Source organism: Mauremys reevesii, linkage group 15 (genome assembly GCF_016161935.1).
Source record: "Mauremys reevesii isolate NIE-2019 linkage group 15, ASM1616193v1, whole genome shotgun sequence".
NCBI lineage: Eukaryota > Metazoa > Chordata > Testudines > Geoemydidae > Mauremys > Mauremys reevesii.
The window spans coordinates 26106677-26129993 of record NC_052637.1 but is presented as its reverse complement, the minus strand read 5'-3'; the positions used below and the strand labels follow the sequence as shown (position 1 = coordinate 26129993).

The 23317-nt window shown below is 36.7% G+C and overlaps 1 protein-coding gene across 8 annotated transcripts in view; it reads left to right on the top strand.

Moving 5' to 3' along the window:
- TBCD (tubulin folding cofactor D) overlaps window positions 1–23317 on the top strand; it is a 248552-nt gene that overhangs the window by 135502 nt on the left and 89733 nt on the right. For all 8 annotated transcript variants that reach the window (XM_039501345.1, XM_039501338.1, XM_039501339.1 and 5 more), the window contains exons 18-24: window positions 1365–1450; window positions 6724–6804; window positions 9717–9790; window positions 10591–10708; window positions 12291–12351; window positions 14725–14747; window positions 23078–23109. In XM_039501345.1, coding sequence (XP_039357279.1) covers window positions 1365–1450; window positions 6724–6804; window positions 9717–9790; window positions 10591–10708; window positions 12291–12351; window positions 14725–14747; window positions 23078–23109 — 475 coding nt within the window. The remainder of the gene's footprint in view (window positions 1–1364; window positions 1451–6723; window positions 6805–9716; window positions 9791–10590; window positions 10709–12290; window positions 12352–14724; window positions 14748–23077; window positions 23110–23317) is intronic.

Sequence of the window (23317 nt, the reverse complement as noted above, 5' to 3'; positions counted from 1 at the left end):
TTATTTTTTTTTAAATAAATCCTTTTACAGAGATGAAGGTGTTTAAGAGATTTTCTGTGTTATTGGATGTTCCAATCCTACTGTTTTTCTAAAAATAATTTCAGCACAAACATTTTGATATGAATTTATTTACTGTGCATCCTGACTGATGCAGATTATACTTAGTAAAACTATGGCATTTCCAGTTTGATAGAAATCCTAAGAAGTTACACATTGATCTGTGTGATATAACTGCTCTGTGTCACTGTATCATATTTTCTCCACTATGTTATCTTAGCCATGAAACCTAGATCACATCGTAAGTTACTAAATTTGCTGTAATAGAATCATTTTGGGTGTTGTAAAAATTTTTAGCACATTCTTAACACATGAAGTTTATATAGCATGAAGATGGAGAGACTTTATTTCTTATAGCAGTGTTAATAGGTAGATCCACAATAAGTAATGCTGTTAGCTTTTCCATTATAATTTACTATTTAAGAAATTTACTGTAGCCTCCTGAAAACAAACTATTTCTGTCCTTCAGAGACAATGTGAATAGGCTACCAGGAAAGCAAATCATAATGAACACAGATGGTATAGGGAGTGAGTTGGGGGAAGGAAACTTCTCCAAGGCCAAATGGAAGTGGTGTCTGAAATACTTGGTTGGTCAGTGATGGATAAATTGGATGCCATTACAATGCAAGATTAAGATGATAAACCTATTTCAGGGAAAGTAGATAAATCTGAGATATACAGTGTTGTTTAGGGAAGAAATTTTAAATTATAAAGTGATGGGCATCTTGTCTGTATTGTTCTGAGTGTAACTAGAGGTATAGGTCTAGATAGATACACATGGTGTGAAAAAGATGAGTAACAAAACAAAGGAAACAAACATCATGAATCCACATACTGGTGCAGGCCCTTCACCCTCAAAGTGAATCTACCGACAATTAGGGCTCTATTCTGACTTCGGATACACACATGGTTTCCATTGAAATTGGTCACGTATCCAAAGCTGTATTATGCCACTTTTAAGGAACATGGAAATGAGCTATAAAAATGCAAATATGAAGCATCCAAACTTGAGGACCCACACCAAAATATATTTTAAAAACATTTTAAATTAATCATTTCAAAGGATACTTTAATATTACTAAGTTTACTGCCTGCTATTGTTTACTCTATCTCTTGGCCATCCTCTTAAGTGGAGTCAACTGTTCAGCACATCAGATATCTCTTTTGTGTAGATATACTTTCCACAAAATCAGGAATTAGTGTGTATAGGTGGTGCCTGTTAGTATAGGTGATATTTTCAACTGTTGTTGACCATTAATGCAAAATTTGATCAGTCATTATTTTTTCTCTTCTATTAATATTGATAGGGGACTTTTCCACATGGCATTGACATTGTGACTGCAGCTGATTATTTTGCTGTTGGTAACAGAGTTAATTGTTTCCTTAATATAAGGTAAGTTCCCATGCATTAGTTTTCCTACACTTAAAGTGCCTGCTTCATTTAATATAAATTTATTACCTTATAATATCTTTTTTAATAAACAGAAAACTAATTTTTCTTATTCCTATCTGTGAACACAGATTATGTTCAGAACATGGCAAAAGTTTGAGTGAGGTGGCCCAAGGTTCTAAACTGGGTCTGATGTTCTTCAGTGTTAATTAATGATCAGTAAAAGGGGGTAACAAGCAAAGAGGTAAAATTTGCAGGTGACCCAAAATTATTTAGGTTAGTCAAGATTTGAGTAGACTATGAGGGACTTAGAGGGAATCTAACACGACTAGGTGCGCGGGTGGCATGATGGGAGAACAAATTCATTGCTGACATATGCATGGTAATGCCTGTTGAAAGGAGTGATAGTTGCTGAGGTCTTGTCTATGTGGAAAGTTATTGTGAGGAAGCCAGGTGTGTGAATCTGCAACGCACCAGCTTCTTGTGTAGTAGTGTCTTGTGTGGACACTGCTATAGTGCAGTGAAAGTCCTGGACTGTGGCTTAGTATTCTGCTACTTCAAAGCACAGTACACTAAGCTGAATTCCGAGACTTTCACTGTGCTGTAGAAGTGTCCACATAGGAGATTACTGTGCAGCAAGCTGGTAATCTAGATTCACATGGCGGCTTGCTGTGCAGTAGCTTGCCATATAGACAAGCCATAATTTCTATATTAGCTGTAAACACTAATGATAAAGACCAGGGCATCATGATGGACAGCTCATTGAAAATCTTGACTCGGTGTGCAGCAGTAGTTGAAAAAGCAAAGAAAATGTTGTTGTGTAGGCTGTATAAAGAATTGGATGGAGAATAATATTTAAATAATTAAAATACTGTTGTAAATGAACGGTGTGTCTTTAGCTGGAATACTATGTTCAATTCTTGTAACCCATGTAAAAAAACTGCTAGCACGGAAATAGAGGGGTCTCAAAGTCAGGTGATAAAATGACTGGTAGCACAGAGACTTCCTTGTGAAATGAGATTGAAAGACCAGGACTGTTTAGTTTAGAGAGGAGATGGATTAGAGAGGGTCTCCTATTAATCTCCTCCTAATATAAGAGTAAGGGGACATTCAGTGAAACAGAAAACACATTTAAAACTGATACAAGGAAATATTAATTTCCCAATACAAACTTAATTTATGGAACTTACTGCCAGAAGGTATCAAGACCAAGAGTTTGGCAAGATTCAGGGAATGTCTACACTGCAATGTAAGTCCAGGGTTAGTGGACTTGAGTCAGCTGACCCATGTTAGGAAGCCCTGGACTTGTGCATCTACATTGTATTTTAATCCTACATTAAGACTTTTCTAATCTGTATTTGAACCTAGGGCTCTGGCCTCCATGCTGCAATACACAGACCTGAGTTATAGTAACCATATCCTAGATTCGCTAGCGCCTCATCCCCTTTGTCCCCAGCCCCCAAAAGTGGTCGCTCTAGTCCTAGGACCATGGTGCAGATTGTTGGGATAGAGAGGACTAAGGAACTTGTCCCATGGAATTGTGGGATTTTTCTGGCTGACTCCCAGGACTCAAGTCAAGTGGGGCTGCATCTGCACTGCAAAGCAGTAGGGCTTGGACCCTACGTCCTGGCTTAACTCAAGTTCAGACCTTCCAGCCCTGCAGGGTCCTGGGACCCTGGGTCCAAGCCCTGGGTTAGTGCAATTGTCGTGTAGACACAATGGGGGCTATGCTTGAGCCTGGGCTCAAGCACAGGCTTATGTTGCAGTGTAGACGATTAACTTCTTTATATTGAGCATATTTTTTTTGAATTTGCTTCAGGATGTGTTGCTCTGCTGTGTGCACTGTATCTTGACTTGAGCCTACTCAGCTAGCAGCGTAATGATTTAAGTATTCCCTTATCTCTGTGACTACACTCCTCTTTACTGTTGCACTATATGGAGAGCCATCTTAAAGTTAGAAGCATGTTGCAGATTTGGCCACCCTGTATTTCCCCCCACTCTGTTTCGGTCTCCTGTTCTATCTCAGTAAGGGGAAGTGAAAAAGAATGGCTGTTGCACACATCATGCAAGGAATTATGCATTTAAAAATATAACAGATATAACAATGGGGGTGCGTCTTGCCCAGTTGGACAGTATAGAGCTACAGACCAAATGCCAGGAAAACAAATGGGGAAATGTCACTCTCTGTACACGTACCTGCTTTTTAATTCCCACAAAGCAGAACAACAGGTTTAATGTTTCCCAGTCATTTTGTTGTGATCCTATTCCCTTTGCTTGGGCTATATAGTGTTTTGTTTTGTTTTTTCATTTAACTGATCCTTCTTTGTGTTTGTACATAATTCCCACCTTATGCCTACTCTTTCCTTTCCCTAATCCACATCCTTATTTTACATGTTGCTTATATCCCCCAGCTAGCATACCTTCAACCAAACCAAACTAGGGAAATGCAATTGATCATATTCTCTGAAGTCTGTGGAACTGCACCAATTTGCACCCGCAGAGCATATGGCCTACTACTTTTAAACTTTAAAAATGTACACATCCTTAAACGAAATAGATTTTTCTGGCTTGGGGGTAGCGAGACATTTGTTTCTCTTCACTTTTTGTTTTATTTTGTTGATGCCTATGCTGTTGTCTTTTCTTCCAAACTCTCTGGTTCAGCTCTCTTTTTCATTGTGACTTTCAGTGTGGTGTTAAGCATAGGTGATAAAAATGTTTCTTTTGCTTAAGGGCAAAAATATTCTAAATTAAAAAGTCCTGCTTTATTTTGCCTGCTTACAAAGCTGATAACAAAGTATTTCACAGCTCACTCTAGATCCTATGGCTGCTCTTTTCTTTTCTTAATTGCTGCTGCACTGATCACTTTAAAAGGAATTTCACTTAGTTACTAAAGTGTGATTCCTTGAAACCATATTCACTATTCTTAAACAAGTTTATGTTCCTGAAGTGTGTTTTGTCATCCCATTTGAGCTGTAATTAATTGGGTGAATACTTCATTAGTTCCTTAATTCTTTGTGTGAATGGCATCAAAACACAAGGGGATAGGTATATATTAAATTGTCTATATAGAAAATATGTACCATTACGTTATAGATGGAAGAATGGATCTCTCTGACAGGGCCTCTCTCCTTGATTGCTTAGGTAGTTTTAAAAAGCAGTAACATGGTGTACAGAGTCCATAGTTCTGATTTAGAATCTCAGCCCTTCACAGAGGTCTGTCACATGACTCTTATGCCTGCATAGCTTCCCATTAACTATAAAGGGACTGTGTCTAGGTGTAAAAGTGTGTACATAACTTCCTTTGAGCAATCATAGCATTAATAAAGTTCTGACTTTGGGTGTTTATTGTTCTATGCCTTGAACTGGTAGAAATAATTTTCTGCATTTGATTATTTTCATTAATGAAGGCATATTTCAGAGGTACAACAGCATATATAAAAAGTTGTATGGATATTGCCTCATTATAATTTTTATTATATTATTAGATGGGCTGGCAGCCCTGCATATTATTAAAGTTGCCCAACACTTCCAATAAAGACCCAGTTTTCAGTTTCTTATAACTTTGCTAAACGTAACTATTTGGGCTGAAAATTTTCTATGCTGAATGTCTAATTTCCGTAGTAATGCTTCAGCTGTTTCTGAGAACAATGAAAAACAGTGTTTTGTCCATTTAAAAAAAATATCTGGTGACAGTTTTTGAGAAGCTCTGATGTACCTATGCTTTAGAGCGGGCACTTAAAATTTGGCCGGGGGAGGGGAGGGGCTTTGTATCAGAGATGTACCTTTTGCCATTCCAGTGAAAATCTGCCCAAATTTGGCCAAGTTATAAGCCTTTACAAAATCACACCTCATACATATTCAGTAGAGACTTTAGCAGCTAATTCCCCAAACATTCTGTCAGCATTGGGTGTGTTCCAGCCCAGGTGTGAGCAATTGCAGCTGTGAAATGCAGGTCATGCTGGATCTGGGTATTTGAACTGGGAGTTGGGGTAGATGGGAGTCTGAGACTGGCTAGGCAAGGAGGCTGAGATGGAAAGACTGAGATTGTCTGAACAAGGAGATGGGGCCTGGCTGGTCAGGGAGAGTGGGACTGGGTAATGGGAGGTTGGGAATGGCTCGGCAAGGAGACTGGTAGCCAGGTAGGGGAACAGGGATCGGGGAATGGGATTCCGTAGGTAGGGCAGTCAGATGAGGAGCTTGGGGAACTGGAATTGACTGGGCAAAGGACTGGGACTGAAACCAGTGGAACGGGAATGGGGAGGTGGACAGACCTGTAGAGGTATGTGGGTGTCAGCCTGATACCACATGATGGAGTTGGAGTTTTTCAGTTTGCTTTTTTGATACCTCTGTGGGTCAGCAGTAGAGTTGGAACCTTTAGATCCACTGCACAGATCTTGGTCACTTGAGCTAATGGAGTAACTCATAGTAATAATAGACTGTCCTCCATGTAACCAGCACTAGAGGGGGGATGAGGCACATACTATGCCAATATAGTATAATAATACTGTACTATATACTTGCAAAAAAAGCACTTCCCCCAATCTAATCTTGAAAATAATTATAAATGTAGAATGTATTAATCATTGGATTTAAACAGTAAAATCTATAAGCAGTTTATTTTTTCTAGTATTTATTGATCATATAATTCTTTATATGTGTATACAATGGTTTTCACTGATAATCTCAAAGTATTTTACAAAAGTGTTGTGAATGTTACATAATATGGAATATCATGTTTTTATGCACCCCTTTTAATAGACAAATAGGTAGTACATTTTGAAGGTTTGTTTGTTTATTGCATTAAAAGCAATGGGGTCAAAATCTTCAAAGCAGTACAGTAGAACCTCAGAGTTACGAACACCAGAGTTACCAACTGACCAGTCAACCAGTTTGGAACTGGAAATATGCAGTCAGGCAGCAGCAGTACCATACTGTACTGTGCTAAACGTAAGCTGCTAAAAAAAAAAAAGGATTTTTTTTTAATTGACTAGGTAATGAAATTGTTTCTGTGCTTGTTTCATTTAAATGAAGATGGTTAAAAGCAGCATTTTTCTTTTGCATAGTAAAGTTTCAAAGCGGTATTAAGTCAATGTTCAAACTGTAAACTTTTGAAAGAACAACCATAGCATTTTGTTCAGTTATGAATATTTGAGTTATGAACAATCTCCATTCCTGAGGTGTTCATAGCTCTGAGGTTCTACTGTATGTGCCAAAATTCAAACTGATATACATTTTGTACTCTTTTATATATGTGGATGTACTTATTTCTTTTTCAGTGTGTACATTGCTAGTTTTCCTGAGTATACACAATCAATGATTGACCACCTGGTTAACATGAAGATCAACCATTGGGATGGGTATGTTTCAAACATGTAACTTAATATTTTGTAAATTTTACTTTTTGGAACTCTTTTGTTATCTTTCTTTAAAGGGAAAGAGCGGTGGTTGTCTATTTGTTCTTATCTGTATTGTGGTAGGAACTAGAAGCCTCGATCAGGATCGGATTCCATTGTGCTGGGGCTTACAAAAGCTAGTTATATTTTCCTGAATCAGGGATTTAAGGGACTGAATCATATTCCTTAGAACTTTAAAAAATCATATTATGGTAATTATTTTTTTAAATAAAACAGGCCACTTTGAAAACTGTTTTTAAAAGTATTAGCAGATTTGTGCTCCCTTTTAATCTTGGAAATTTGTAATAACTCTTTTCCATGAATGATAACATTTAAAAAAAGAAATGTTAACATATTAGAATTGCTAATATATTTGATTGGGCAGGCAATGGCTTACATCAGTGGTTTTCAATGTGGGGAGGGGCCTCAAAACTTTCTAGCATGAAGAGCACTCTCACTTACTCATGGAGTCACAACAGCACTCAAATTTGGCCCCTCTGTAATGACATCATGGATTGCATGGACATAATGACATTATTCCAACACTTTTTTGATTTTTTTCAACAACAGGGAGGTGAATGTTGGCACTTCCCCACTGTTGGAAAGCTTCACTTAAAACATGTTTTTAGTTTTCGTGACATTTAAACCTAGTTTTAGGAGATGAATAAAACGCATCATTATTTAATACATTACATAGTACATCTGAGTGTAAACATCATCACCATACAATTATCATTAATTAAGTAGAATCAATACGTGAAGTTAAATGTTGCATTGTTGCATGAAGATAGAAATGTGTATGTATAACACAAATGTGATGAAACACTACTATAAACTATTATTACTGCTCATTATGATGTTCCTGGAAGCTCTGGGATGAGCCCTGAGGTGCTACCATCCATATTTGTTTTGCTTTTCCTCTCCCTTTGTCTCTTTCAGCATTAAGTTTTTATTCATGTAGCCAAGAGCTAACTGCAGGCTGCCTGGTTTGGGCCACTAATGTTTGGGGAAAATGCCATATTCCATAACATTGAGTGATGTCTTTATTTGTGGTGTGGAAATAGATAGTCATACACTTTAGCCATGCTTTTTTACATGACAACTCTCAACTGGATTGGATTTTTGAATTAAGTATCGGAAACATTTTTTAATGGTAATTTACTTCAGGAATGCTAAGCAGTGTTCTCCTTAAAATCTCTTGTTTTGGCGTGGAGAAATGAAGGGGAAAAAACAAAGCACCTATTTATCTCTTTGTGAGACTTATTGTCTTAGTCATGGTTTTGTTCAAGTTCACATTGATTAAATGTTTGTTCGTACATGTGTCTGTGTAGGACGCTCAGAATTCAGAAGTTTGTCCTTTCTGTTGTAATTTCACTGTGTTGTAAGTGTTGCAGAATCAAGAAATGTTAGAAGTAGACTAAGAAGAAACTTCTGTTAGAGACTTGTGAGGGTGTATTTTAAGGCTTGATCTTTAAGAAAAGCCTAAGGATTTTCAATTGGAGTTGGGCACGTAACTCTTCTAGGCTCCTTTTGAAATCCCAGACTAAACCAATTCTGAGAAGTAAACTAGTTGATTAATTTCCATGTAAAGTAGTATTTTTAAAAATAGGTTGTACAAAATATGTTGATTGTTATGGAATCTTTGATACTTGGAGCGAATGGATGATTTTTTAAATTAAGATTTCTGATATTTGATCTATTATGTTAAAAAAAATACTCAAGTGTTTATTCTTCTAGAATGATTGCACAAAACAGTCTGCTAAAAGTTCTTTTGCAAATAGAATGACACAGAAGTGAAGCAATAATAGTTTGTACATGTCTGGTGTATGTTGGATTTCCTTTGACTTCCCCCTCACCATTCATCAACTTGTAATAATTATTGGTATTGCACGATGTGGTGAAAATGTATATTTAATAATCTATATGTTACACAGAGCTTTTGTGATTAATCTTATTGAGTTTGTGAGCTGTTAAATATACATATTTTAAAATGAGTCTAAGCTTATTTACTAGGTTTTTCAATATTCTTTCTTTAAAAAAAAAAAAAAAAGAAATAAAAACCAACAACACTTGAAGTAAGAATGCGGTACCTGTAAATTTAAATGTAAAAAGCTGTAACTATGGTCTTGCTGCTCCGGGACCACAATTATCCTTTTCTTTTGCTAGACCATGACAAAAAACATCTGCAGCAAAAAAAAAATTTTTTTTTTTCTCATCATTTACTCATCAAAAAAAAAAATTTTAGCAGTATTCTGTATAATAAAAGTTTGTTCTCTCCTCCCTGAATTAAGAGAAGTAATCAGCAAGGGAGAATAACAACATTAAAAATGAAGGTAAAACATTTCTCGTTATCTGTGGAAGGCACCTGTGGATTTCCTTAACATGGTTTTTCAGAGCATGTTTGTTTCTTACATAATTGTGTAGCCTATAGTTTAGTCAACATTTCTATCCTTTTGTGTCCTCTGAGAGGTCTTTTAGTGTGTGTGGGCTAGTGTGGGATACAGTATCTACTGAAGAGCGTCCCAATATATATCATTCAAACAATATATGAGAAGTGGATTCATTTTTCATTCCTCCATTTAATAACGCAAATACGTTTCTTCGCTGGAAAAATGTTAAATTCTCTCACACGCAAAAAGATAGAGGAAACTTGAGGTACTGAAATAAGCCCTGAAACAAGGGTGTACTACTAGGCCTGTATGGAGCCTATTGAATTCAGCAGGATTCTGTGCTGTGCAGGGGTTGGTCTGTGGAGATCTGGTTGCAGGATGGGGTCATAATATGGTAACCGTTTTTGTTATGAAGAGCAGCAGTCAGTAACTGATACTACAGTGATTTATGGAAGCTGAACAAAAAACTTTCTTTAATCTCCACAGTGTTATTCGAGAACTGTCAACCAAGGCTCTGCATAACCTCTCTCCACAGGCCTCTGAGTATATGACAAATGTGGGTAAGTAGCAATATATCTGTGTTTTATATAGCACCCCATATCAAGCATCTCTGGGCACATAGCAAAAACATACCAAGAAAACAAGACTTAAACATAATACAAGTTAATATGGCTTAATAAGAGATTAAGCAAGATTTTCCCCACAACCGGGTATAGTGGTGCTGTAAGTCTGATGACGTTAAAACTTTCTTTTCATGAATTACAGTGACATTTAGGAATTTGGGGAGGGGGAGAAGGCAGCAGAATTTTCAAGTTCAGGTTTAAGCCACTCCAAAATGTAATGTGACTAATGTTTAAAACAACAGTCTAAAGCAACTGAAGAACCACTTAATGCATAAACTAAAAAGAATCAAGAAATGACTGAGAGCATCTTGAAATCCAAAGATATCTCGACTAGCACATGTAGCAGCTAGCAAGCTACAGATTTATAGAAATCTTTCCAACATGTGTGGTTAGGGTAGATAATACAATGCATTTAATATGTGGCTAATAGAGAACTAAAGGAAGTATTTGCTCATAGTGTGTCTTTGGGCGGGGAACCATTTTTGTTACACCAAACTGAAAAATCTAACTGTGGAAATGGAAATTCTTGGTGTATTTTGATAACACAGGAAAATCTTATTCCCGTTTTTAAAACTGATTTTCAGATTTAGGGATCTGAAAATGTTCTTGCTCTATATCTCTCTAAGATACAGCTCTGGGGAAGATGACTTTTCTAGAAATGATTTTTCCACATTAATTTCTAGACAGAAGTGTTTACATGTAATATGTAATTACTGTTTTTATCTCATTTCTTGCAGTTTTGCCAAGACTGCTACCATTAGCAGTGGGCACAGATTTACACACTCGCCATGGCGCCATTCTTGCCTGTGCTGAGATCACCCATGCACTGTACAAACTAGCAGCAGAGAATAATAGGTAAAAAGTCAACATTATCTAAATTATCATGTTTCTTTCTAATGTATAATCTTTCAGAAACCTCTCCAGTATAATTATGAAAATCTCCATCTTAGAGAACTTCTCTTCTGTTGTGATTTGTGTTTGTTTTCATCAGTGCTGCCAAACCTTCACACTTTACTTGATGAGATTATATTCCTCAGATCTAAATCCATGAGTAATCATGAAAGTGAGACCACCTGTGGTCGCTCTCAAGCAAGAATAGAGAAGACATTGTCAAAAGTGTGGTTTAACCATGACAGTTTGCCAGACTACTACTGAATGAAGCATCTTTCCGCCTTTTCTCACATTGCTATTTGAGTTGGATTGATGTAATTTTTCACTTATTTAATTTTGGTCCAGAAATGCAGTTTATATATATTAAATGTAGCATATGTAACCAGCATGATTGCCACAAATTAGTTGGTGGAGTTACTTATTCTCTCTTCTGCCTTCACTGGAATGGGTGGTGGTGTGTACACCTGTGCAAAATGATTGTAAAACACTACCCAATTGTAATCTGCCACTCACTCACACTAGTTAGTAGCATTTTAAATTTACTCTGTACTGATAGGTATAAATAATTACACAAGATTCAAAGCAGTAGATAGTTAGGCCTTTGAATGTAAATCTGAATAAAAGTAAAGAAACAAAATTCTGTAAAATGTTTAAAGTGTTTATTAATCAAATGAATTTACAGAATTTTGTTTGGAAGAAATGAGACAAACTAAACAAAGCTCTGATATCCAACCTAACTCTTGTATCCCAGGGAACCTGAACTTAGGAAGGGGAACAAGAGGTAAGTAGGTAGTAAATAGGTCTGCTTTTTTGACTCCTGAAGTTGTTCAGACGCACTGTTACGAAAAGTACTTGTGCATGTCAGCAGTAGTACTTAATTAAATTATTTTATTAATGTAATGATTGTACATAGAAGCTAAGTATGTTTTGTAAGAAAATCTATTAAAGGTAGTGAGTTTAAAAGAGTAAGCGAAACTATCAGTCTTGAGCTGGCTTATGTTTGCCACCAATGAAAATGGAACGTGGCTGGTGAGTGGGAAAAAATCCTCTTTCTGGAGGAGTATGGTTTCTACTCAGAGATTCTGAGAAACCTGTCTCATGGTCTGGAACTAAAGTGAAAATCTAGAGAAAGTGTAATTTGGCAATTGTAGTACTAGAAACTAGAAATTGATGCAGACAATTTAAGTATTACAATAGTGGGAATGCAAAAATGCTATTGCCTAAAGGTGAAACCAAATTGGAAAAATGTTAGAATTATGTCATTACATATAGGCTTATTCTGTTACAAAAATGTTATTTTATAATTCTGCAGAAATAATACTTCTAAGTGCTTGTAGGAAAATAGGCTGTTTGTATGTTTCCTAAACCCATTTAATGAACATTAATTAATGTTACACATTTGTTCCAAGAATCACTTAGTCATAAACTTTTAAGTTTTTTCTGTCACTTTAAAAGTACAACATATGTCTGTTAAGGGGGGCTGTTTCTGAGTACAAGTTCAGGGAATTGCCATGTTTGGCCTTAAAATTGTTTTGTAACATTGCAGGTCAGTTACGAATTATTTCAATGAAAAATCGTTGGAGGGACTTAAGCAGATCCATTTGGAGGTTTGTGCCAAGTATAAATAGCTGTTGGAATCTTAAGTGTGTTGTTTCATTTTATACAAAGGATGTTGAAAGGTGTTTTTTTTTCCTTTTGAAAAAATTCCCCCAAATCCTGCAAATGTTTGGCCTCCTCCCGACATCCTCTGCTTCTGCTTCTGCTCTCTCGCTGCTGAGTGTGTCTGGTGGGAATCCTGTGATCGTGCTGACTGACTTCGCTACAGATTTGTTCTCTCCACTTTGACTTCTGCCATCTTCCTAGTTAAGCAACTCTACTTCTTTATCCTAATTGAATCCCATATTTGAAATCTCAGCTGCCATTTCACCACCTTTGATTCCCTCCTTGCACCCTGGCACCTCTCTGCCCCCACTTCTCTCTCTGCCCCCACTTCTCTCTCTGCCCCCACTTCTCTCTCTGCACAGATTCTCACTTCTTCAATAAGAAAATCTGCAAAATACCACATGAACTTCTCCCTTCCCTCTCACCTCTTGCCCTTCCTCTCCAACTCTTCTTCTTCTCTCTTGTTTCTTATTTGCTCTCCTCCTCAACCTCCTCCATTTACTCCATTGACCCCATCCGATCTCCTCACCTCCCTTGCACCCACTCTCATCCCCTTCCTTGCCCTTCTCTTTAATCTCTCACTCTCTAGTCATTCTTTCCCCTCACAACACAAGCATGCTTTAGTCTCTCCCATCTTATGGAAAACCCACCAGTGACCCCATTTGACTCTGCAACTATTGCCCCATCCACCTTCTTCCTTAAGCTCACTGAATGAGTTCTTGTCTTCCACTTCCTTCCTAGACCCTCTCCAAACCTGGTTTCTGTCCCTTGCATTTAATTAAAATGGCTGTTACCAAAGTCTCTAATGACTTGCTCTTCTTTAACCTGTCAGCTGCTTTGACATAATCAACCACACTCCTCTTCTTGAAATCTTATCCTCCCTTGCTTCCGGGACTCATTTTTTTCCTGGTTCTTCTCTTACCTCTCTAATTACTCCTCCAGCATCATCTTCAGAGGATCCTCCTCATCTGCTCTCCAACTTTCTGTGGGAGTTCCACAGGGCACTGCCCTTGATCTACTTCTCTTCTCTTGCTACACCTTGTTTTTGGGTTATCTCCTTTGCAAATACATTCAGCTGTCATCCATAGGACAACTCACAGTTCTACATCTATTCTGAACTTCTCTCTTTCTGTTCCAGACTAAAATCTTGGCCTGACTTTTCGATTGCTCCTTGTGGATGTCCAGCCACTAGCTCAAGCTCAGCATGGCAAATAGATCTCCTAATCTTCCCTGCAAGCCCTCCCCTGGCCCTCCCTTTTTGATCTTCAGTGTAGGCCTCTCTCTAGATTCTCACATCCAGGCTGTGTCTAAATCTTGCAGATTCTTTCTGTATAACGTCTCTCGGATATTGCATTTCCTGTCCATCCACACAGCTTTAATGTAATCCAGGCTCTCATCATCTTGCAACATTTTCTTCCCTGGCCCTGACAAATGTAATTTTGTCCCACTCACATCCATTTGTAATGCTCCTTCAAAAATCACTTTCCTGGCTCATCGCTTTCACCCTCTTTTCATCACTCCTCTTGCTACCCTTTCTCCATTGCATCAAATGTAAGCTGCTTGTTTTTACTTTAAGGACATTTCACAGCCTAATTACATGCTATCTATCATCTCTCATATGCTTTGAGGTGTCAACTCCTACCTCTGGTCGGCTAATACAGCCAGCCTTCATTGCCTGCATATTAAATTTTCAAACAAACACCTTTGTACTTTCTCGTATGCTGCCCCTCATGCATAGGAATTACTGCCCATGAAGCCATCTTATTGTCCTCCTTCTGATCCCTCCTTAAAACTCTCTTCGCTGTGATGCCTCCAAAAAAACTTCGCAGTGGTTAGGCAGCCGGTTTGATGAGACCACAGCCCGTAATGCTGTCTAGCATTGTTTTCTTGTGCACCCCTGTTTCCACTTGTCCCTTGTAAGCTCTTTGGAGCAGAGTTTTTTTTTCTGTGTTCTTTCAAACTCTGCAATGTGGAGTCTTTATTTGAAAAGACCAAATTTTTGAAAGCAAATGTGTCAAAAAAGTGCACCTAGCTGCCAGTGTAAATGCAGAAGCAAACAGATTGTGGAATGATGGTAATAATTAACTATATTTGTTTACCTTGAGTATGAATTCTGACTGGATCTCTAAAGTTTAGATTTTTTTGAAAATTAGTTCTGTGAAAGAATACCAACATTTTTTTTTTCAAATTATGCCTTTGAATTCCCAAGTCCTAAAGAAACACTTTTGTTACATAATACGTATTACACAAGAATCACATTAGGCTGAGGAGAAAATGCTCAATTTATTAATTGAATGTTTTGATCTGTTTTATTGCAGCTTTGCAGTCGTCAGTTGTACAGGTAAGAAATTTGAAACCAAAACATTTGTTGTCCATTGTGGCAATTAATATTGTTTAGACCCAATAAATATTTGAAATTCAGCTTTTTAAAGTTGAGTAACATAGGTATGTTACATCTAATATACCTTAGAACCTCAATTCACGGAAGGGAAAACTCAAATTCTTTTTGACCCTGCCCATACCTAGGACTTCATTCTTACTAAACCAGTATTGTTGAGCTGGAATTGGGATTGTTGATGCATGTTATGTGGTCAATCCTAATTAAAAGGTGGTGAGAACTGCATTTGATGCTGTATTGTAGATGGGATTGGGAAAGACAGAGCCAAAGACTGAGGGGAAAAAACTCCAAATAAAGCCGCATATTTGCTGGTCCACAACTTCAGTAATTTGTAGTTTGTTTCTTCCTGATTACTATGCCTGAGTTCTGCATTCCTGAACTTAGTCTAGAGAAGTGATTTGTAATCTCTCCTTATCCTACAAAGTGCTAAAATGGCCAAAAGGTTGCCTTATAGTCAAATTATATTTTTACTTTCTGCATCCTTTTCTAATTGATTGTCAGCAGCGCTACAAGAAGTTCAATTCTGTTTTTCAATTCTTGGGCCAGATGGAAGCTTTATTGAATTGTTTGTTTCTTTTCATTCACTTCTTATTCAGTAAAGCCTCTAGTAAGTAAAGGGTAATTTGCGTGAGAATTTGGGTAAAAAGCGAGTTAACACTGAAATCAGACTTCAAGTTTTGGCCCTTTGATCTAAGGGAATCAAGATCCAAATAAACAACTTGTGTTAAGTAAAACTGTGGTGTATGTTCTTGATGTTGTCTAGCTGAGCTCTTTGGACATGGAGTATCTGACTGCAAGATGCTGTATTATTTCCCTTGGTGCATTTGTAGTGTAGGATTGGATATCTATGACAGTAACATTACTTAAAATGTTTCCCATTCCATGAAAACACATTAGGATTTGTCAGTTTCAAGATACTAAAATTTGCTTTTTAAAGGTCGTACTTGTTGATTTGAGCTAGCTTCTACTAGTTCATGGCTTAATGTGCCTTAATTTATAACACTGACGCTACGTGTTAGCAGTGGCTTTGTGGGTGGCTGTTTTGGCTGTTATAAATTCTTTAATGCCAGGGTGGAGCTTGGGTATAATTTTGTTTTTGTCACAAAGTGCATATCTTGCACTTACTGGTGTTATAAGATGCCTACTAATGTTTTCATCACAGATAAGGCTTCTAAATTTGATTCTCTGTCAAGTAGCGTACCTGATTTAACCATAATTGGCCCTAAGCAATAGTTGTATACAAGACAGATATGCCTAATTTAATGCACATTTAAAAAATATTATTGTTATGGGTAAAAAAATTCTTTTAAATTGCCTAAGAAAAATAAACCTTTGGTTCAGGTTCTAAAAGCAAACCAGCAATTTGACTTAGGTATGACTAGGCAAGCACTTGGTGGAACAAGTTGAACTTGTTTGATGAAGAGTAATTACTGCACATAATGCTTTCCATTTGAGAAATGACTCCCTGGAATCTTCAGGGTATAACAAGGCCCAGTAAGAATGTTGAAAATGAAATTGCTTCACCTGAGTGAATTTGATTTTCATCTTTCTGGTTCTTAAACTTAAACTACCTCAGAAGATTTTGTATGCATTCATGAATGTCATAAATGTATATTTAATACTGGACAAAAGTGAAACTATAATAAAATATTTAGTTTTTCTGACGCTAATGAATTTTAACATGTTGAATAAGGTAGTTTCACAATAAAACTGCAAAGGCCTGCCAGTAAATGAAGTTAAGGTAAAGTGTAAAGAGTAGCGTGTTTAAAAAGTGGTAATTAACAAGTTTTAATAGCTGTAAAGTATATTATGAGAGGCTATGAACTTGCTAGTCAGCTATATTTCAAGGTCTTTTCATACACCTGGTATCTCCCATGTAGGATTTAGTAAAAGTCCTAATGCTGTAAATGGGGCATTGTTTTACCTAGTATTACATGTAAATTAGCCCTTTATTAATGATTACCATTAGTAAGACTGACCTAATTATGAACTGTGGACTTAAGTTATGCCTGAAGAATTATAGGACAGATCATGTTTTTTAATATGCAAACAAGATTTTGCATTGTCTCAGAAATTGAGATATTGTGTAATACATTTGCTGTAATCAGATCTTTATTTTTATATGCTGTTAAGACCGATCTCCCTGCCCTCTGGTTCATTAATCATTTTTTCATACATTAGTTCCTCCCTTACCTCCTACTTAAATGTTTTTGTAGATTAACTATTGTGTCATGAAAAAGTTAAACTAAGTCTACACAAATTCAGTATTTGCCTACATTCTCCTTTCCTTTAGACATGGTATTGACTAATTCTGCCCAAAAGCTTTCTTAAGAGTGCTGGTTGGCTGAAGAATTTTCATGTATGTTTTTAGTTAAACATGAGATACTGTGGGCTTGGTTTTGATTTCAATCTAATGTAAATCAGGAGTAATTCCAGAGAAGGCAAATGAAGTTACATCAGTGTGAGCTGAGCATCAGGTCCAGTATACCTTTTTTTTGTGTGTATAATATTTTGTAGTTTTGGAAAAATTGACATGCCCATACCTACTTTAAGCATTACCTAGTGCAAACAAAAGCTTCAAACATGACACATGTAGAGAGTTATGTCTTAAGATATCTCATGTGGGAATAGAGGTCAATATACCAGCCTAATTATATTTGAAGCACTTTAAATCTACTCTGTGTGGTGTTCATCTTGAAAAAGTATGGTTGATACCTTTTCTTGTTAGCTGGGATGTTATTGTAATGCACTTGAGGCATTGTAGTAGCATTCATTATCAAAGAAGCTTTGAATAAAGTTACATTTTAAATAATGATCCTTTTCTTTAAAAGGCATCTTTTTGCATCTGATTGTTGAGACTCTTGAGGAAACATCAGGTTGAAGAGAGATTCTGAATGTTAATTTGTAACTCGTTTCTTGACTCCAGTTCTGAAGCTGATTTATATCTTGCCATAAAGACTGGGGTAACATGGTAATTCAGAGATGAGTAGAGTATTGATACAAGCTGAAGTTGCTGTGCCTCTTCCAGATAGTTGTGTCTGGCTTTTATACTACTTAACAGTATATTTATTAGGCCTTCAAGGTTTCAGTCAGTGCCGAATATGCCATGATGCATAGTGTTAATCATAGAATCATAGAAATGTAGGGCTGGAAGGGACCTTGAGAGGTTACCAAGTCCAGGCCCCTGCACTTAGGCAGGACCAAGTAAACCTAGACCATCTCTGACTGGTGTTTGTCCAGCCTGTTCTAAAAAACCTCCAGTGGTGGGGATTCCACAAGCTCCCTTGGAAGGGAGAATGTAACTACCTTTAGAGTTAGAAAGATTTTCCTTATCTCTAACCTAAATCTCTCTTGCTGAAAATTAAGCCCATTACTATTTGTCCTATCTTCAGGGGACATATTTGAAGACTGGTACCAGGTTCTTCCTCAGTCTTCTTTTCTCAAGACTAGACATGCCCAGTTTTTTAATCTTTCCTCCTAGGTCAGGTTTTCTAAATCTTTCATCATTTTTGTTCTCCTCTGCACTCTCTCCAGTTTGTCCACATCTTTCCTGAAGTGTGGCACCCAGATTTGGACATGGTACTCTGAGACTTCATCAGTGCCAAGTAGAACAGAAAAATTACTTCCCATGCCTTACATATGACATTCCTGTTAATGCAGTCCAGAATACTAGCTTTTTTGCAACTGCATCATATTGTTGACACACATTCAATATTTGATCCAGTATAACCCCCAGATTCTTTTCACCAGTACTGCCACCTAACCAGTTATTCCCCATTTTGTATTTGTGCATTTGATTTTTCCCTTCTTAAGTTAAGTACTTTGCTCTTATCATTATTTAATTTCATCTTGTTGATTTCAGACAAATTGTCTGATTTGTCAAGGTCGTTTTGAATTCTAATCCTATCCTCCAAAGTACTTGCAACTGCTCTCAGCGTGGTGTCCATAAATATATTTTACCAGCATATTCACCACTACATTATTCAAGTAATTGGGACCCCACTAGATATGCCCTCCCAGTTTGACAGCAAACTAATGATTACTCTTTTTGAGTACAGTCTTTCAACCACTTGTGCACCCACCTTATAGTAATTTCATCTAACCACATTTCCTAGTTTGCTTATGAGAATGTCACATGGATTGTGTCAAAAGTCTTACAGAAATCAAGATATATCATGCTTTCCCCATTTCTGCTAGGCCAGTAACTCTGTCAAAGAAGGAAATTAGGTTGGTTTGGCATGATTTGTTCTTGAGAAATCCATGTTGGTTATTCCTTACAACCTTATTATCCTTTAGGTGCTTACTTCATTGTTGAAAAATTTGTTCCAGCATCTTTCTGGGTATTGAAGTTAGGCTGACTGGTCTATAATTCTCTGGGTCCTCTTTGTTCCCTTTTTTAAAGATAGGTACTATGTTTGACTTTTGTCCAGTCCTTTGGAGCCTTACCCATCTTCCATAAGTTTTCAAAGATAATTGATAATGGTTCTGAGATTGCCTTAACTAGTTCCTTAAGTACCCTAGGATGAATTTCATCAGGCTCTGTCTACTTGAATACATCTATCTTATCTATATATAATTTAACCTGTTCTTTCCCCATTTTGGCTTGCATTTCTTCCTCCTTGTTAATATTAATTGTGTTAAGTATCTGGCCACCATTAACCATTTTAGTGAAGAGCAACTCCCACTTCCTTGAGTTATTTGTTGCCACATACTGCATGTTGTTTTGCTTTGAATTCAGAGACTGTCTGTATGTTGTAGATGGCTACATATATAAGAAGGTATTTCACATTTGTAATATGGTAAACATGGAACTTTGAGTTTAGACTATCATGTTCTGTGTTGGGATCGTTCCTTATGTGTTAACTAATGTGTTCAGCTGTTGTTGCAGCATCCTTATGCAACAAAATGTGATGACTTGCCTAACTTTTAAGAACTGGTTGATCAAGCACAGCTGTTTTGCAATGAGTTGAAATATAAGTATGTATCATGGCTCTGATTACTGGGGTGACAAAACTTCCAAATCAAGTATTCCAGATCCCACCCTTTTTTCCCTAACAACCCTCCTAGACATGGCTCAAGTGTTGCAAAAGCTCTGTGCTTGCAATGAAAAGTCTAGGATATTTCTTGTTGAGAGGGTAAGACAGCCTGCAGGTATCAGCAAGTACCAGGCTAAGGATAATAAGCTTGCCTCATTGTTAACAACCTCAAAGGTCTTTGAAATCTCAGTAGTTTCAGGGCAAGCATGTCTCTTGGCATGCATCCCAGTGAAAGACTCTGAGGCATATAAACTTAGTGGGAGACAAATTCCAGTCTTGCGAAAAGATTGCTCTTTCAATTCCCACAAATCCAAATAATTTTCAAATAATTTTACACCCAGCAACACTGGTTCTTTCTTATGTCTTCCAGAACTACTTTTTGTTTAAACTGATATTGAGATGGTGGTGATGTATTTTATATCTACAAGCAAAGTATTTTATATCAGCCTTCAAGTTTTGAAATAGGGTAATGTCTAATGAGACTTCAGTGGTTGCTAGAAGGAAGACTGATTGCAAATAGATTTAGTAGCAATGAAAGGTAGGTCCCTCTACTAGCATATAGATCAGCTAGTTCTCATCTTCTTTGTGTTCAGGGAAACCTATTTTTTTTGTCAGATTTCTGAAAAGGAGGCAAAAAGTGAGGACTCTTTGTTTACATCATTTTCAAAATTACTATTGACTTCAGTAGAGTCAGGATTTCACCCATAGCCTCGTGTCTACAGGAAAAAAAAAGTGTTTTTTTTTTCCCTATGATCCAAATCCAGGTCTATGATTCAGTGACCTTTGGTTGGCTCTGTGTTCGTTGAGCGTAATTTAGTTTCCACATCATTTGAAGATGAGCATAACAAATCCATCAGATTCTAAGCTATTCTGACCACTGAAAACTACTTTCCCTCCACCTCAGTTTGAAATATTTTATACAGATGACATGATCACTGAAAATATTATTGATCACACTGATTTGTATTTCTGCAGTCCTGTAATGTATAAACTAAACCTTAAAATATTCCTGTAATTCTATTTGGAGTGGACAAAGTCCCTTAAGAAGCTGAATGTATATAATTTATTTTTGTGATGAACCTATGTTTTAAGAGATTCATATCAAAGTAGTTACTGTCTGCATTTCTAATTGTCAGATTTGTTCTGCCTATTCTGTAAATAACACTTCAGAGCTAAAATGTCCAAGCTTGATTCCAGTCTTAATCTGGCTTGATAAGTCTCTTAACATTTTTCAGTATAGTACATTTATGTTTATACTTATATTTTTTAGGTAATGGTGACCATCATATATATATTGGTAGTGTTTTTGTACCACTTGAAGAATTTGTGCACATGAGAATGCTACTAATGTTTTAATACTTATTATTTAAGTATGTTTAATTATCCTCAGTTGGCACTCTAGGTCTGTTAGCAAATAGGTGAGCTGCAAACTTCTCTGAAGAAATTCTAATATGTGTAACACCTGAAGAAAAGAGTGTAAATTCTTTTCCACATAGATGTTCATTAACAATGTAGCCTAAAGTCAAAACGGAATCAGCAAAAAATATGAATATCAGTGAGCAGTCGCTTTATATAATGAAAGTATGAACTGTTTTGATATTGTGTATACGTGCACCTAAAGTTGGAAGTCAGATAGCAGTGTTTTAAATTTTGGGAAGGGGGAAGCATACTACTTGGGATTCTGGTGTTGTGAAAACATGGCAGGACTTGTTTAATAGTTTCCATTAAACAAAGACCATGTAAATCACCATTAATCCAAGACTACTGCTAATATGGAATACTGTATGTCAGCAGAGGTTCTTGGCTTTCTGGAAAACTTCCAGATTGAATGTATTCAGACACCTGAATAACACTTGCTGCTTATGATGCCATAGAAGCTGTTCAGTTCTAAAATACTCCATGTAACATTATCCTTGTAATTTGAAAAGGAGATTCCTAACTTCTTTCAAAATTAAGACTTTAAAAATAATTCTGTGAAAGTAATTTGAATTTGCATGTAAATTAAAAACAAAGTACTGTTACTTGGTTCTAATCGGGGTCTAAATAAAGTGGAAGTAAACATTCATGTTCAAATAAATATTAGCTCTGAGATCTGGGAGCTTTACCATTCCAACTCTCCTGCAAGGGATTTCCTACCCCAGTGTGTGAATTTAATTGAATTACATTGAGCTCCTATTAAAAAGTCACTTTCTGTAGAACTGAGTTAGCATTTTAAGGCTCCAGAATTGTATGGAAAGTAGTTGGTTAATGGAAACTGGTACAGCAGCAGTCTGTTTAAGGTCTGAATTTGATCTATAAACCTTGAAGGAAGCACGTTCAGGTAAGTCATGAAATTTGCAGATAGTGTGTGTGGGTTTTTGGGGGGGGGGCGGGGGGAGAGAAGGAAGTGCCAACACTACAGTAACACTTAAAATAAAAGTAGGTTGATACTTTGTGTCAGTTTAGTGAAATGCTTAATAATGAATTGATTGCCCTTCCTTAGAGGTAGGCGTTATGAGAAATAGCAGATTTCCCCATAGAAAGGTCTGCAAATCCATAACTTATGGGAAAACCTGTAGGCTTGGCAGGTCTGCATTGCCTGGACTACCAGTGTAATTGTGTTGAGTGGTATATTGTAGGAGAGCTCTTCCAAAAATCCATCCTATGTAGAATGTAGAAGGCATGTATCTGTATTCTAAAGCTTTAAACTTTGTTTTTCTATTACAAAGAGGCTTTGAAGCTTTATGCTCTGTTATAAAAGAATAAACTAGAGAATAAAGTTCTAATATCTTTTGGAAAGTTTTTCAAACAATTGCTTCTCAAGTGGAAAGACTCTAGGATGGTGACAGATTTTGTGACTGAAAAATCCTGTGGTAAATTCCACAGGGCCATAGTACATTTAAAGTGAGGCTATCAGAAAAAAAAGCATGATCCTGAGTGCCTTTTATTTTTCAAATAGGATTAGAGAAATTAGGTCTGTGTTCTTTGGAAAGAAAAGATGGAGTGTACAATAAGGTTTTGTATAGAGAATTTTGTAGTGAATTAAGGCAGTAGATGGTACAGTGCTGTTTGAGAGTTGGTCAAACATAAGATTGGAAGGATTACAAACTTAATCTTGGGAAGACTTGAGTGTTACTTGTTGAACTTCTGTGGATACTTTTCATCTGAAAACTTCTTGTGTTCTAGTAAGCAGCATACCTAATTGTATACAGTAATTGGTCATCTGAAAATAATACCTTTTTTGTTTCTATTTTTCAGGGGTTTAGGAGGTGAACTAATGAGACCAGCTGGTAGGTGTCCCTCTGCATGTTAGCTGGCTGGTGCTATTTTCATTGAATTAAAATATCAAATATATGTTAGTTAATTTACTCTATTTACCTCAACTTTTGCATCTCTCAGCATTACATTGTTTTATTGCAATATCAACATTGTATATACAAGATCTCTCTCGTGCACATCCCACCCACCCACACTAAAAGAACATTAAAGTTGCAAAGT